At 39.3% G+C, this 17,783-nt stretch overlaps 1 protein-coding gene across 1 annotated transcript in view; it reads right to left on the bottom strand.

Annotated features, from left to right (window-relative positions):
* Positions 1–17,783, bottom strand: part of nlgn3a (neuroligin 3a) — a 141,322-nt gene that overhangs the window by 104,796 nt on the left and 18,743 nt on the right. The window contains exon 2 of the mRNA XM_042493720.1: positions 2,624–3,332. Coding sequence (XP_042349654.1) covers positions 2,624–3,089 — 466 coding nt within the window. The 5' untranslated portion in view covers positions 3,090–3,332. The remainder of the gene's footprint in view (positions 1–2,623; positions 3,333–17,783) is intronic.

The raw sequence follows: 17,783 nt of genomic DNA, 5'->3' as shown, positions 1-17,783 counted from the left end.
CCAAACCAAGACTTTAACTTCCTTGTTGAAAACATTTAACCAAAACCAAAGTATGCTTCAGAGCTTGCTTTCTACATTTCCTAAGAAGGATAAATTATGCTTCATTTGCACTGCTAATTCAACATAAGCCAAGATTAGTAGAAGCAGTTTAAAAAAAAATGGTGCAATTGAAATAAAAAAGAGAGTTTCCAGCAAGACTGAAAATTACAACCTTTGTGTTTATAGCAACAGAGGAGCGATGCAACAGTCATCTTTCTGCACAATAATGTGTCACAAAACCAACATATGAAACTTATGATAAACCATTTTCTCATTACCAAACACGGGGAAGATAATTGAAAAATTCCAAGTGGAAGGGGAATATTAAAGAGATATTTCTGTGTATATTCCACAACTGGGACTAATTCAGAAGCAGAAGTGCCTGGAGGGCCAGTCTGTCTCTAACAAAATTGGTTTACCAAAGCAGAATGTACGAGCCGCGGAGTGAGGCCAAATAGCTGCCTCCTGCCTCCATGGAAATCAACAGCAGAGGTCTCGCAGCTGAAACTGAATCTTTACTCTTAAGCGAGATGCGCTCAGGATCACAGTCTTAAGGCTACTCATAAGGTCCACCAGTGCCTTCAGGCATGCTTGGATTAAATTAGCCCTCTGTTGTTACCAACAGTGAGATTTTAGCTGTTGCTAATGAAATTGGACTGTGTGTCTCTGTGGCTGTGTGTTTAAGCATTTGCCACATGGATGGATGAAAGCTGTCATGCCAATAAAATCCCCCACAAGCGCCTATTTGAACAATTGTGAATCATAAATTTAAGAGAGAGGTGGCCCTCCACTTTTTAGTGTAAATTTAATCAACGGCTGAGGCTCAGACACTTTCAGGTGTCATGTTTGACAAATACTTCCAATAAGCTGGTGTCTTAAGTGCTGTCAAAGCCGTCTGAAACATGACTTAAGTTCTTTGCATACTAAGTCAGATTTTATCTTCAAGTATTTCAAAGCAGCACTCGTGCCTCTGATTTAATCAACAGTTGTATTTAAATTAAAGAGCATTACACTTTAAAGAGAAGTCATACAAATCGTGTAAAAAAGAAAAAGAAAAAAGAAATGAAATACATTTTATTCTTAGACATCATGATCTAGTGCTTGACGAAGCGTCATAATTTATTTACGGACCTGGATTTTCACTCCTTGTCACACTCTCATAGTAAAACCACACGTCAGCATGCACACACTCTCACGCACACACGCAACAACATAACACAACACAAGCGCTCACTCATCTCTCACAATCATGTCAAGGTTGATCTGAGTCACAAGTCCCACGTTCATCCCAATTAGCACTCTGATTTGGGAGTTGATAGGTGGTGATTTTGGCGGCTTTGGAAGGATGCGCCCATCACTCTGCTCCTCTCTCTTTCACTCTTTCAATTCCTCTCTTTCGTTCCATGTAGGCTTTTTTGTTTCTTTTTTTTCTTTTTACATACCTCCTTTTCTACACATTTTCTTGTTGGGTTTCCTGGCACATTCCTTGGATATTCTTTTGACTGTAAAATGAATGGAAAAACTACAAAATAACAGAGAGCTCTGGAAAAAGATCGCATGTGACATGCAACAACTCAGACTGAGTCAGACCCCTCCCCCTCTTCACCCTCTTTCCCTCCTCCTTCTCCTCCTCCACCTCCTCCTCCCGCCACCCTCCCAGTCATCATCAACAACAAGAACAACAGAAGACCTGTTGAGAAAGTAACTGGGGGTGTTGCTGCAGAAATATTCCAAAATGGTGGAATGAATTTGCTGCATCCTGGGACACAGGAAGCCCATTTTCACATGCACTTCTATTTAAGACCCATTACAGCCACACAGCAGGCGGAGAGGCTACATTTCCGACGTTTTGCAGTTCACATTGTAATCTGATAAGTGAAAGTGTTATTTGACATTGCCCATTTGATTCTCAGAGCACTTAACATTTCAGGCCCACTTTGTTTTTCCAGTGTGGGTCTCCTTCAAGTGGTGAAATAATGTGGGGGCATTAAAAGAGCCAACATCTAGAAATCTTTTAGCCACAGTGGAGCCCAATCTATGTTTGCCTTTTGCACAAAGCCTTGCTTTTAGCTTTGTGCAAGGACAAACTGGATAAAGCAAGGAGAGTAAAGGGTCTTACATAGGTCAGGCTGATGCCACAGGCCTCTCGTGTACCAGACAGAATATTTCACCAACCCTACAGTAGTAGATCATTCACTTATGAGGCAGGCTACTAATCACTAATGGCTAATATCCCCAGAACAGTCAAGACAGTGAGGGTAGGAAGGTGCGCCAAGTATTTCCAATCTGCTCCTTGTATGATTAGATTTTTTTGTTCTTTTTGTTCATATTAATAAGTCATTTAGTCATCAAAAGAGGAACCTCTAACAGTGGCATGGAAGGGGAGAGTTGATGAAAAGACTAAATGAAAGATCAAGTCAAGATGGGAGGTTGAGATGATGGGACACAGACACAGCATGCGCCAGACAACAGGTCATGCTCCGCGCAAAATACAGAGGTGACACAAAATTGAAGAGGAAAGACAGAGCGAGAAAGAGGCAGAGACAGAGTAGAAGGTTTCAACCTGTTCACTTGACACACTCACCATCCTCAGTTGGAACATAGATGTTTAGATAAAGACAATCCTCGTGTTGATCCTGTATGTATGTAGTAACTATATCCAGGTTGAAGGTGAACCATATAGGCATCATGATCTCTGGCACAGCGTTGTGAATATTTTGGGGGCAGACGGGAGCAAAGTGAGTGGCATTCTTGATCCCTGACCAGGAGGAAGGAGGCTCCGGGGGCATGAAGCGCTTTTCTCCCACTGGGGAGGCGGCGTACGGAACCCCAAGATACTGGTCCACCGGCCCCAGAATCTCGCTCGGCAGGGGCACCCTCACCCCTCTGAGTTTCCCGTACTGCGTGTTCACAGTGGGGTGGTAGTTCTGACCTCTCATGGCCGCAAAGCACCAACAAAAACTCAACACCCACAAGGGCAGATTGGTGCAACTGTGGGCACCGTGCCAGTTCTGCGAGGGGAGACGACTTCTCCTTGGAGAAAACCACATGGTCCTTGTGAGCGAGTGCAACTGCAAGTGACCAACATACAAGCCGGGGCACCCCCCTCGGCAAACACACAGGCTTCCCGCTCAGCCCTGCAATCCAGCCACCTGAGGGACAGTCATCAGCTGTGGTACTGGAGCCTGCCGGCGTACAGGCGAGGAGAAAACAGTCACAGTTATGCAGCTCCTCACCGCAGCGAGGTCCTTATTCACTGTCCTTTCTCCGCTCGTCAGATCTTCTATCCTGTGCTGCAAGAGAAGAGGACAGGAAAATTAATGACATTTCTGCGGCAGCCCACCAGTTTGCTCCCATTTTTAGTCAGTCATTTTTATTGACTGGTGGAGGCCTTTTCTGGTATGACATAAAACGGCTCACATAAACATGACAGAGCTCTCAGTGCTATCATCAATCCACATAATCAAGAACCTGCCTTTGACTTGGATACTGCAATTAAGTGCTGGGCAACTTGTCAAGATGTACCTAATAATGGTAATAGGACAAGTGAAACGTGAAAGGCATCAACTGTCAGCAGGTAATTATTCTCTGCTGCAAAGGCCAGTGTTTACATTAATAGTTAAACGATAGGTTGACAACTCTGTCTTAAAAAACGTCAGGTGCCCATATTAACATTAAAACAATGTTTTGCTCGCCGTAATCATTCCTCCTGTTAATACTGGTTATTAAAAGATCCCTCCCTAACAAGCTTCCAGTATAAGTGACAGGGGACAAAATCCACATCTTTTTAAAAATGTATTTAAAAGTTTATCCGAAGCGAATATGATGCTTCTGCAGTCTGAATTACATAAATCAATTGGGACCAAAGTTACAGTCTTGTTAGTTGCACTTTTAACAGGCAGCGTAACCTTGCTGAGCTGCAGTGAATGAATAATAGGTCTGCAAGATATAGTGTTTCAGCATCAATGTTGTGATGTGCGCATGGGCAATAGCTTCTTTGTGGGTCGTGCGATGTAATCAGGGTTTCCAAATAGTTTTACCAATTGATTTACAAATCATTTCCATAACTTTTCACCATTTCTATTTGTATTTAAGTTTCAAATGGGTACGCCTGTGAAGCAAAGCATTGGTCATGCATAGTGTGCACAAACATGGATAAGTCAAATTCAAGGACTTTTAAGTACTTTTTCAAGCACTCATTTTTATTTTCAAAGATGAAATTGTTTTCTCCACAACCATCTGTTACAAGAAAATTGTGCAAATTCAAAAATGAGAACGGACACATGTTACCAGAGCCTAAAATTTCACTTATTGTTAATGAAGTGGTTATTATTTTTCTCATTTCAAACAATTTTCTACATTTTTTTTTAGAATAAAACAATTGATTATTATTATTTTATGTTTTTTTAAATAAAATAATCAATCTTTCAGTCTGTCTGTCTCAATTCTATATAAAATACATTTTTTTCAGGATGCAATTAAAAAAATGGTAGTCCTGTACTTAAATTTCTGAGTGCAAAATTCAAGTACCTTTAGCACCTTTTACAAACTCTGCATACATTATTAAACACACACCTCCAAGGTAAACTGCTAGAGCTTGCTAATTCTAATTGCTTGTTCGACACTGGCAGCCATGATGATGACGACGCCTATCTGGTCCATGTTTATCACGTGATACAAGTGACGTTAGTCCTGTATCAGGCGTTACAAAGGTTACATTTTATATTAGTAATACTAGGATCATATTTTGTGCAACATTTTGTGATTTTCATATTTTAAACAATAGCCAAAACAATTTATATTCAAAACTTTTCCAAAATATTGTGGTAATTCCATACCATTTTCCAGTTCCAAAACAGTTTTTCTAATTTCATGTCTTCTCCAGGTATTCGTGACCCTGATGAACCCAGAGTAATGCTGCAAATTTTTTGCTGCCTGATTCAAAAGAAAAGCTCCCACGGCTCTCATTCTTCAGAACTAATGTTACCAGCCAAGTCTTTCCCTTAAAGATCTGCCTTGTGACCCGTTTAAGTGCGACGTAGTGTGGCGGGGTTTGTTGCAGTAAGTAAGATTCCTCTCTGAGTGTTCAGAAAAGTAACATCCGGGTTCGTAAGTGCCACAGACGCAGTGAAGCGCATGCTCTTGCAACAGTTAGTCTGCAGAAAATGTCTGGTTAACCACAGGCTCAATTGTAACAGCTGCAAAAAGCCCAAATTTTGTGTTCGCTTCATAGAAGAAATCAGGCATCTGTTAAATCCAATGTTATCATATAATCCCCCGACTGATCATTAGAGCAGAGTTGCCGGACTGTAAAACCTAGTTACAACCTACGAGCCAGGCCAAAGTGAGCGGAGTTAGCTTAAAGAAACAAGATGCTCCAAACTGCAGGTTGGACTTGCGAGGCTGGAAGGGTAACACTAATGTACAAGAAAAGTCAGTCTGATATAATATGATTTACTCCGCTAAAGGAACCGTGTTTAGGATTCAGTGGCATCGAACAGAACTAAAAAAGAAGAAGAAGAAAAATGGCTTGGCTTTATACAGCGCTAAGAATGTGTAAACAACAACAACAAAATTAAAAAAGGCAAAAATACTAAACTTTAAAGAAAAGAAAAGAAAAAAACTGGCCACTGATATGGATTGCAGATTGTAACTAACGTCATGTGCCATGTGTGAACACCCAGCTAGAATTCCTTCAGTGTCGCTGAATTATATGCAGAGTTCTCTTCTTCTCTAAAACTAACAGACCCAGGGATTTAAATCAGTAAAACACTGAATAAAGCACCATCATGTTAAAAATGTCTTTTTCTAAGGCTGTTGGGCTCATCCCAAAGGGGCCACTAACTTCTGTAGCCAAGGGGAAAACCCAAAGAGCCAGTGTCTGGTTTGTCCATTCTGAGCTACTGTAAACAAATGGCAGTGCAGCAGGCCGGCCTCCGTGTGCAAGGACCTGCTCCCTCTGTAGATATATAAGGCTCCTTCTAAGGCAACAAAAACACGTGGTTTCTCATTTTCAGGTACTTATACAATGAAGAAAATGTACGTGTTATAAAATATTCCATTTTTGTCAATATATCCCTCTAAATCCTACACACTGGACCTTTAAGAGTCCCTGGATACACAGAGTTGTCTGCGAGTGAGTGACACGCAGGCTCTGCATGCATAGTGAAACCATCAATCACAAGACATGTTGGATCACAGACTTTAGCCTGGATTGATACACGAGTATTATATGAATACACCGGTGTCATGGTGAGTCAACCAGAGTATTAAACTACATAATTTTCCACCTCAGAATCCTTTCAGAAGAGTAGCCACTGTGAAGCACTGCTATTGGGTCAGTGTGTGTATGCATTTAAACCAATTGTATAGCAGTAAAGTACAAGGAAGGGTGGTTCACACAAAAAAGTCTTTAGAGTCAATTTTAAGTTTTATCATCATCATCATCATCATCATCATTTATTATTATTATTATTATTATTTTTAAAAAATAATGCCAATCCCAATGATTCTAGAATGAATAATTATTTCCAACTAGAGCAATTCAAGTCACCTGGTGTTTTTTTTATATCACAAAACACATTGCGAAATATCCAATAACATGCAGCCCTAAAGTATATGAACAAAAGGAGAAAATTTTGCATGATATCCTTTTGATTGAACTAATTCCGAGTGCTGAAGCCTTCTGATAACTTTAAATAACTTGGATGTATATTTGCAGAGAAACAGGACTGTGGATTTTGTCCTCCATCATCTCTGTTGAAAAGCTTCTTTCAGAAGGCCAGTGTGAACAGGAGGACTGATTACAGCAAGCATAAATGTGTTTCATTGCACGTATGGACATCTTATAGCCATTTTAAAACAAAATTGTGAACCTGTCCTTTTAGGAGTAGCCATTTACAGGAGCAGCTCTGCTAAAAACCCAGCAGCAGGAGTCATACACAGGCACATAATAACATGATAAAAATTTCATGCCCTGCTTAATGTCATGCAGCATTTTCCCTCCATCTCCCTTTGGAACAGATATGAACAAGGCAGAATTTAAATTCCATCTCCCTTGTTTGCTCTTACAAGAGATCTCTTTTTCTGTGATGAGCAGAAGGGCCAGAGGAGGATGTAGCTACAGGCAGCACAGGTACCTCCAGTGTGACAGTGCTGTAAATGCTAATCAACAATCCCACGGTGAACCAGTGGTGCCAGTGACAACACCTTCCCACACTGCCTGATCAATTTTCAATTTCTGTGGCTTAGGGTCCCCCTCAGCCGTGTGCGCCTATTGCAGTATTCGCTCTAATAACAATGGAGAAGAAAAGCCAGCATTTAGAGGAGGATATTGCATTCCAAAATGACTGTGTAAATGATTTATAATGTATCAGCAGCCGTTGGAGGGCCACTAACCACTGAGAGAAAGCAATCCTGACGTTCCTGGAGGTGCTGTTATCACTAGGCAGCTTTCCCATTTGCTTCAGACGTGGATCAACGGAAAGCCTACCCGTGGAAGTTGTACATGGGAGCCCTCACACATATAGTACATTTTTGTAAATACTGCAGATGAGCCCACCTTCACTGATACTTGTGCAAATGAAATGTGTGTGGCGGACAATTCTGCTCAGAGACTCCCGAGCACCTGCTAAGTGATAATGCATGAAAAGCCATCCATATCCAATCTCGGGACTAAAAGGCATGCATTGCTGGGGGCCAAGGGCTGGCAAAGGCTTCGAAATGCAGAAAAGTCACACTGACAAAGTCCCTTCCCTGCACACTGGGATCCCTGTAGCAGAAGCCGAAAACCTAGCAGACATTACTGCCATATCTCCACGTTCAAAGGCTATATGAACTATATCGATAAAAGTATTTCATTCGTGTTTTTATAGCATCGGCCGTTGAGACATACTGCAGCATTTATAGCCTCAGCTAGAGTGAAACACTTGAACCTGGTTGGACCTTTAAAAGAATACACACAACACACAAGAAAATACCCACAAACACCACAAAACACAACCTATTATATTCAAACCACATAATACTAATACATAATAATACATACTCAGTTGCCAGTTTATTAGCTATACCTAGCTGAAATTAACTTTACAGTAGATGTGTACCATATCATTCATGAAAATACCGCCATCATTTTTAATGATAAGAAAGATTCATATCATGATAATGGCAATATTCCAAGTTGTTGACATAATGATGTCATACTGTTATGCACACGGCAACAACAAGCATGGCTGAAAGCAAAATTGCTTTTGGCACAGCACTGAACATTTGAAGGCAATCTTTATTCTGACATTTAAAACTATATGTTGCTGCAATACTATGTTCTTGTAATGAATGATAAAATATTTTTCAGTGATTTTTTCTTATAATCAGGAATATTGTTATTGCAAAAAGCATCCTGAAATATTTTGATATTTTAGAGCCATATCACCCATCCCTACTATACAGTCATTTTAGAAACTGTGGGTTGTTTTGCTGTTGAATTATATTGCATGCTACTGACAGCTGTTTCTAATATTTTGTCCACCCCATTCGTATCCACTCCATTTCTATTGATGAAATTGTAGTCAAACCTATTTTCAGTGTATCACTGACTAAATATTGCAAACATCTGCCCATATAATGCAATTCAGTTAAATAGCATCACACACTACAGCTTACAAAATGCTCATTAAGTTGAATAGACACCACTCGGAAACCGTTACTACAAAAACTGAACATTATAGAGTTGCAAAGTGGGAGAAGCTATTTCAGGCCCCCCTAGTTCTGAAAATTAGCGTCTCATTATTTTTTCCCATAGACATGACTCACAGTTGGAGCTCCTCTACAATGTGAATCAGCAAAAAAAAACTCCTGGTTAAATCATCAGTAGAACAAATTAAGAACTCCCTCAGAAAATACAATAATTCTTTGAGGGTACAAGCCTGTGTACAAAAAAACTTCAAGGTAGATGTTAATTATGACTCGTACCAAGAAACGTGCAATCACTAAGCTCAAAATGTTACCGAAGCATCTAAGGGGAGTTGGAAGCTAAAAATTATGGTGTCGATACGACACAATCTGAAGTTACATACATTACATACATATATTAATGAATCAGTTTTAACTTCCGGTTCAACTGTGCTTAAATTCAGCAAGTTAAATTGGGTTTTCATACATTTATAGCACAAACATAAACAACATTTTCAGAAAATTGTCAAAAGAAAATGTACATATATGTGTGTTTTCTGAAACTACCATTATGCAAATATTTCATGTTGGTTCAATGAGATCAGCAGTAGGTGGAGTGAATTCCCCAGTCAGGAGCAAAAAAAAAAAAAAACTAGTGCAAAAAAGATGACGGTAATAAAAGAGTACCAGTCAAATTTCAAAGAAAAAATCAAAACAATGGATGTATAATAATGGAGGGAACACAGGACAAAGGAAATAAGAGAGTTTAAAACTAACTACTTCTATTATATCAGATATATGTATTTTGAGCACCTCGGAGGTTACTTCTTGGCCGGATATGGCACGTGGGTCACCAACTGAATGTTTCCATTGTGTTTCTGAACGTTTCCATTGCACTTAGTCGTATTTACCTTTTAATTGATACACCAACTTTTCTACCTCCTCTAGCCATAAAACATTTTTTCCTTTTTTATGCACAAATTTAAAATGTACATAAAAAGACATGGATAGAAACACACCTTATGGTTTGTTCCGTGTTTTGTTCTCAACTGGAATGAAGATATATTTTGAATTATCCTCTGCCCAGATTCATGCCTCAGGCTGGCCTCCTCTCCACGGCAATGGCAGCTGAGGCTCTTGGGTAGTTTAATATTTCGACCTGTCTGCCAACGCCACAATTATGACCAACACATGACTCAGACACAAAGTTGAAATGATGGTTATAGGGTCGTGACATCATCCTGTGTTGTGTCTGTACATCGTTATTTATTCACCAAATCTTCAACTGCTAGTTGCATTTACCTGCAATCAATAAACATTTTTTTGGCATGTCCACTTTTCTTTTTTTTATGCACAAATTCAAATGAGCCTATAAGATGTGGATGGAGACGTGGGAATCCATACAGCATAGTTTCACGATATTTAGTGTGGCTATATTGTATCAATATACAGACGGCAAGTATCGATTTTCTACTCTATATATCATTAAAATTTCAGATACACGTTTAACTTATGGAAGCCTATGAGAATAATAAATTCATTTTTTTCAATGACTTTTTTTCATTCCACTGGATACATGTCGCTACAATGAATGTATTTGAAGTGAGATGAACCAACTAAAAACTGTATCCTTGTAGATAAAAACAGATGCTGGCAAAGTTTCGCCTTATTTTGCAAAACAAATCATAACAATATGGTATTGTGACCTAAGTATCATGACAATATCGTACTGGGGGCCTCTGGTGATTCCCACTCCTACAGGATCGTAACATCATTGTGTGTTTTTTATTTGTAACTTAAGGAAAAAAAATAAGAAAAAAAAGGAAACACTTAAGAACCAGAAAATTAGAAAAAAAGTACCACAAAAAAGTGCTGATCAATAACCACATGTCTGATTTCTCTTCAAAACTGTTTCGACTGAAATTTAAATTGATCATATTTGAGGTCCATTATGTGCTCTGTGGGTAAAAAGTTCCACATATTGATCCCCTGAACAAAGAAAGATGTCTGCCCAAAGGAAGTTTTCAAAAGGACACCTCATTATTCCCCACAGATACAAGATTTTCAATTTCAAGTTTGGCCGAGGCCATTTGTGTTTAGATCTGCACACACAGCAGCAGAATGAGTGTGATAACACTAATTCTTGCTGAGATAAAATACATCAGGTCAAACTTTTTAATCAGGACATAGCAAGGACATAGGACAGTGGTGATGGAGTGTGTGTGTTTAGAGGACACACAGCACAGAACTTCATCAGTCTCCCCTCCAACAGCATCTCAGAGGTCCTCTCCGCTTTGATCTCTCTACCTGCTGAAGCACTGCCAAGGGAGGAACAGAGAGAGAGGGAGAGAGATTGCATGAGTTCTCCCTCATCATCCCAGAAATATTGATCGTCTCATCACCGTGGCCTTGCAGCCCATAATAAATACAACTGGGGTGATGGAGGCGGGGTGAGGAGAGGAGGAGGGGGGGTGCTGTGCTGAGTCTAAGAGAGGTTATTAGCTCTTAATGCAAGACGGCACTCCACCAAGTACAAGCCGTTAAGCACCATCCTCCCCAATTCTCCGATCCCTGATTAATAGGACATGTTAAATTCTGCCAGTTCAATCCCTATTCATCAATATTCAAAAGCAGCCCGACAGTACAACACGTGAGCTGTCCCCATACAGATCCCATATTTAGAAGAAAATACATAGACTTTCTTCCTCTTTATTTTGGTCCGAGCCCACAGCCGTGTACGCTCACTGTAGGGGACCCTTTGTTCTCCTACAGCAGAGAGATCTCTGCATCGCAATAAAAGTCTGAGCACAGAGCCAAATGTACTCCTACGCCCCGACATCCCTTAGAGAGAGGCTGAATGGACTCTGTTAAAAAAGGAACCAATAAGAGTTCTGAGTAGATGGAATTTCTGACTCTCCCTTCTCTGTTATTATAGTAGCTCAACTGCAACAAAGGCATTCACAAAGCTGCATTAGTCCTCTGGAACATCTAACTTCAAATAAAGTGAGCCGTCCTGACCTGAGAGAGTGTAATCAGTGATTACAAATGCTTCTGGTGCTGTTACATTATAACAAAGGCCGAAAGTGCCATTATAGAAACGATAAGAGACAGGCAACAAGACAGGAAGCACAAGGCAGAAACCTATGTACCCGGGCGGTTACCTCAGCTGAACTCATTAAAATGTGAGAGGCAACGGCAAAAACTTAATTTAGTGTCCTCACCTTCTATTTGTGCTCCAGACAGACACCAATCTACATCCGTGCGAAGGCTCCATTTTGAGGCAAGCTCAGCTTATGATAGCATTGCTCCCTGGCCTCTGCGTGTCAATAATGTGGAAAATATATCTGTAAATTGTCTGCTTACACGTGTTTACTTCAAATAGGCAAACATGGATTCCAACACAGCAAAATCAATAATGAATGTACACACATACTGCACGTCTCCTCTCGCAGGCACGCTCTGTGCATAAGCTCCTGGGCTTGACGAACAACAGCCCGCCATATTAAATCAAGGAGATTGGCATGTTTCAGAAACAACATTCGCGAAATGTCAAAACCGAGCTGCGGCTTCACAAGGCTCCTGCTGGGAACCAGTGGCACTATAACGGTGAGGGATGAGGCCCACTCTTCCTTTGCTTTGCTTTTTTCGTCAGACACAGAGCCTGTGCAGTCATTATTACTTAGGAGATTTGGCATTAAATCAAGGACAAAGACGCAGCACATTCTGACTGCTAATCACCACGGTGATGCTGACATATTTCTAAAGAAGCGGAAAGGGAGATGGTGGGGAATGACGGCGCTGCTGCTGCTGCGGCCGCCTGCTAAGCCGTGTGTCTCCACCTACTTCCCCTGGCTGCTGGAATAAATGCTGCCATGAGTATCATTACCAGCCAAACGGCCGAGGAAACATGAAGAGGTGAGCTTGGCAGGCCAAATAGAGACAGATTCCAGGTGAGTACATGTTGAGATGAATTCTGTGGCTACACAGCAAATAAATAATGGCCATTCGGTTAACTGCTGACGGTGCTTGAAACAACTGTTTGCTCTTTGTGACTAAAATGATAGGGACAGATTTGATCTAGAAGTCCTGGGCCCATCCCTACATCTATATTGCCTTTTTTTCTCTTGACTGGGTGTGCATGCCTCCGAGTGTCAGATACAGTTTAGGCAGTAATATGAAATGTGAAACAATACGTGGGGGTATGGGGAAATTAATCTGCACAAACTGACTCAATTAGATGGGAAAGGACTGAGCTTACTTTTTTTAACAATCATAAATAAAGAATTTTCTCAAACAGTTCATCATCCTAACTCCTATTGATCCACTGCAGAGTCCCACTAGACACTCCTACTGAAAAAAAACTCAAAGTAGCTAATCACTCAAGTAGCCCACAGGGATTCTTTGAGAAACCGCAGGGGCAAGTATTGGGTCCGTCTCTAATCTAGCCGTATGTAAACACATTAAGGCTTTACACATGGCATACTCATTATCCACCCTCCCACAGATGTCGTTTGCAGGGTGGGATCTGTTCTCTTGACGAAGTGTTTTCTCGTGCAATTTCTATCACCCTGCCAACACAGCTCCAGCAAAGTGCTGCTGACATAAAGATGAGGACGCTTCTGTCTTCAGAAATAACCAAATCACTGATCATAAACACTGCAAGTCTTATTAAAACAGGGGGATTTTGTTTATTCTACACATCTCACATTATCTGTTAGACCATTTACCATTAGATATCGATACTTTGGAACGATTACTGAAAGAGCATCCGGGCACAGGGACAGAAAGTGTAAGTGTCCTCATCTGCAAAATGTCACTCAAATTAACAAGTACTGCCCAAGAAGACATTCAAAACAACCACAAAGAGATGCAACAAAGATGCGAGGAATGACAAAAAATGGAAAAGCAGCCACACAGACACACAAAATGACCAAAAGGATACAAATATATCTCAAAAAGACACAAAATTACTACAAGGAGACACAAAAACACTAAGATTGAGACTATAACGAGATGCAAAACGACGACATACAAAGAAGCTAAACAACTATAAGTGTATTTGCTGATATCAACATTATTATTACACACACACACACACACACACACACACACAAATATATTATATGAATTTGGGTTTTTTTTTATAGTTGTAATCATAGTGTGCTAATGGTGGCAATGAGAGTTGGGTCTGTAAAATATCTCAGTGAAATTTCGTGGAAGGGTAACCATGAAATTTTATTGCCAGATTCAATCCTGCTGACACTAATGATCTCCTGGGTTTTCATGTAACACCACCATGAGTTTATTCTTTTGTTTTTCAGCAAAATATCTTAACAGCTCAACTTCCAGTGTGGTGGAAATCTATAAATAGCCTAAAAACCACACCCAAAGAACACACAAAAAGCAAAATGTCTTTAATATAATATACAATATTATTTATTTATTAAAAAATAAAATTAATTTGAAAATATTAACATTTCACATGAAACAAGTATGTAAGTAAAGTGGCAGAAATAAAATGTTTAGAAGCAGGAATACATTTTTCATTTTTTCACAGATAATGACAGAAAAAAATCCATTAGATATTAATTTTCATTCAATAAAATTCCCCAAAATTTGACAGAAAACTGATCATGGGATGTTTTACACAGGAGATGGTCATTCTTAGCTTCTTATGGAATTGTGAACTATTAACAAAATAATAATAATAATAATAATAATAATAATAATAATAATAATAATAATAATAATAATAATAAGATTGTTGCACTTGGTCTAACAGCTTTGAAAAAGTTGCTATTCTAATACATAATAAAATAATAAACATGTATATCATGTAATCTATTTTGTATATTCTTAATTCTTTAAATAGAACTAACAACAATAAAACAAACAATCCAGTGAACAGTATACCTACTAAAAATCAGCATGCTACAGTGATTTTTCACATTTAACTGCTGTGCCTGTAAGCACAGACTCACAGAGCTGTTATCATGGCTGCAGACTCTTAGTCTTGTTTTCCTTTCTTGCCTTTTCATCTTTGACACCACTTTCATAAGATTACTACTCTTCAGAAACTAGAGGGAAAAACAGTTAAATTAGAGTAAACCAAAATTTCTGTGGCCTCTTTGTGTTACATATTCATAATCATGACAGGGTAAATATCCATAAGAATTTTCATTAGGCATATTATCATACAGGTGTCAGTAATCAGCAGAGTTGGATTTTCCATGTATGCATTACTGATTGGGGTGTAACAGTCCATCGATCTGGATGCATCTATTTAATGATCAACGACCTAGTATCATTGATGCAATGTGAAAAAGTCGATCCATGTCATCAACTTCAGAGATATACTTTACAGGATTTGCGTGGAAGTGTGTGGAGCTGTGTTTATCTGCAGCAACTCGGTGCTGTGTTATAGGCGTGTATCCCCGCAGCACTCAGGCGAAGTCAGGGCTTTTAAAAAGGTAGCAGCCAGGTGCTAAACATAAGCAGCACGCATTCAAGAGACACCCAAAACACACAAATACAGAGAGGCGGACTGCTAAACGAAAGTGAATCTGGCGTTGGCTTTTACTTTCATTTTCTCTGTTTACAAACAGTAACCAGCAATCCTGCATAGTTTACCTTAACGATACCCTCTTATTTTGAAAATCCCATGGAAAGCAATCAGATAGCACCAGGCAGATACTGGCAGGCAGCCGAGGAAAGACGATGAGGATATTTACTACCCTCTTTGGAATAAATCAACCGTGTTGAATATTTTGGATTTTGGAAAGAAGACGGGTCAACAGACAAAGCACATGCCATATGCAAACAATACCGTTACCAGATAAAAGACACAGGAAACATGATGAACTTGGCCGGGCACCTCGCGACAAGCAAACTTTAGCTGCTCTGTTTCAACGTTAGGCTGAAAAAACATACATGCCAGCTGAAAGCAGGTGTGCTGTTCTAAAAGGTAAGTTAGAAAAATAATGTAAATAATACATGTAAATGGTTAAGCTATGAGTTAAGGAAAGTCCACCAGCAAATAGGCTTATTTATGCAATGTAAATGTGCTAAAGCTAATATTGGGTGACTAGCAAAAAACTGTTGTTTTATCAGTGAACCTTGACAAATGTTTTTGAGCCAAATTTGACTTTTGTTAAATTATCTTACTGATGAGCCATGTTTTATGTTTGTTAGCGGATTCAGTTTTAAGTAAATCATACTGCATCTAACCTGTTAAAATTATTCAGAATCACTGATTGTGTTGTTTTCATCTTTTATGGCCAAAAGCAAAAAAGAAAGCAGTGTCAGATTTTTGTGGCAATCCTTTAAAACCTAAACAAGTTGGCTTAATTTCTTTCAAAAACACATTAAGAAGTCAATGAGAAACTAAAGAAATTAGTAAAAAGTAAAAGAAAATTACCTGCCAATAAAGAAAAAAGAACGATTTTTAAAGAGTGCTTTAAATAACAATAATATTCTGCAACATTATTTAAAATATGTTATTATGGTAATTATAGATAAAGTTGTAGTGAAAATAATTTTCCCCAGCTGTTTTTCTTTTTTCTCTTGACATTTTTCTAAGCTTTTTTTTTTTTTTATGTTTTTCTAAATCTACTAATTTCTTGCAATTTGTGGAACATTTCTGCCAAGTTGCTCAATGCCTTTTCTCCCCATGTTTTTGAAAGAAATCACACCAATTTGCTCAGAGTTAAAAGGATCACACACCTGTGAAAGGCATCTGAAACCAGCACAAGAAAAGTGTTGTGGCTCCAGATTTCAAAGGGTTAAATGCACATATGATATTCTTTCATATCAACTGCAACCCCCTGAATTGATTCAAAGTTGTATTGGGGCAGACTTTGCGATAACAGCAAATATCTTATCCTTGTCCAAAGAATCGCTGGTACTGTAATAATCCTGCATCGTGATGAAACCAGTGATTTACATCCCTAAGTACTAACACAGACACCGTCTGAATGTTGTGTTTCCTTGTTGTTGGTCAAATCATCCTACATCTGCGATGTGGCAACACATTTGATTGGACTTGGTGAGCGCATGTGAAACATGATTGAATTCCTGGAGAGGATACACTCGAGCATACCAAGGAGAATTCAGCAGATATTTCAAGCAGCTCTTCTCATCTCCTCCACTGTGAAGACAGCACGTATAACATGGCAGCACTAACATCAATTTCTGGCTTACAGTTGAAAGGAGGATGGATTTTTAGCCTTCTGGGATGAATCCCTAATAAAATTCAGGCAAGTGCAAGGAACCTGAACAGCGCTAGCATGGCACTACGTATATAAAGCAAATCAAAGTTTATGACAATCACTTCAAATGTGAACTGCTGTGTATTACTCCTGCTATACTCTTTGGTCAAAATGTTGCTTGCCATGAAGCTCGCCACCAGTTCCAAAGAGTTATTGCCCGAGAAGAAAACTCACTTAACATTTACACTGATTGATTATAGTTTAAGATTAATGAGGATCATTTAGGATAAATGGCTTATTTCCTATTTAAAGTCTGTATCGAATGCTTAAAGTATGTCATTTTAAGTAATGTATCGAACAATATGCGGCGCATTGAACATTGATCCATGTGGATCAGATGCACCAAAGAACTGGCATGCATGAGAGTGGGGGAAACATTTTTCTTACAGCAGCTATTAACACTTCACAAACATATAGAGTTGAACTGAAAGGTTTGCTGTGAGTTAATTGAGGTCTAGCTGGTAATTACAACAGAGAGTTGATCTCTCACAATCAGGGCTCCAAGTTCATTGGCACCGCATTACAAAATCTTAGATGGATCAGCTCCTATGGCTAGTATTGACCCTTATGCTCTGGGTTAAAGAGACCATGCAGTTGTCCTTGGCCTGAATACTCATTTGCAAAGCCAGTATCAAATGCAGATACGCAACTAAGAGTAACCCACATTGGTAGGCAATTATTGAAACAGAACAAAACAGTTCCTCTGGGCCAGAAGAATGGTTCTCGTGATAATGTGATTTAGATTGTCTTTGCACAGAGTAGCACGCACTATACATTTAAAACTGGGATTACGAGGGTAATTTA

The sequence above is a fragment of the Plectropomus leopardus genome, chromosome 9 (genome assembly GCF_008729295.1).
Source record: "Plectropomus leopardus isolate mb chromosome 9, YSFRI_Pleo_2.0, whole genome shotgun sequence".
NCBI lineage: Eukaryota > Metazoa > Chordata > Actinopteri > Perciformes > Serranidae > Plectropomus > Plectropomus leopardus.
Note: the sequence above shows the minus strand (reverse complement) of the source record. Positions and strands in the feature narration are given on the sequence as shown.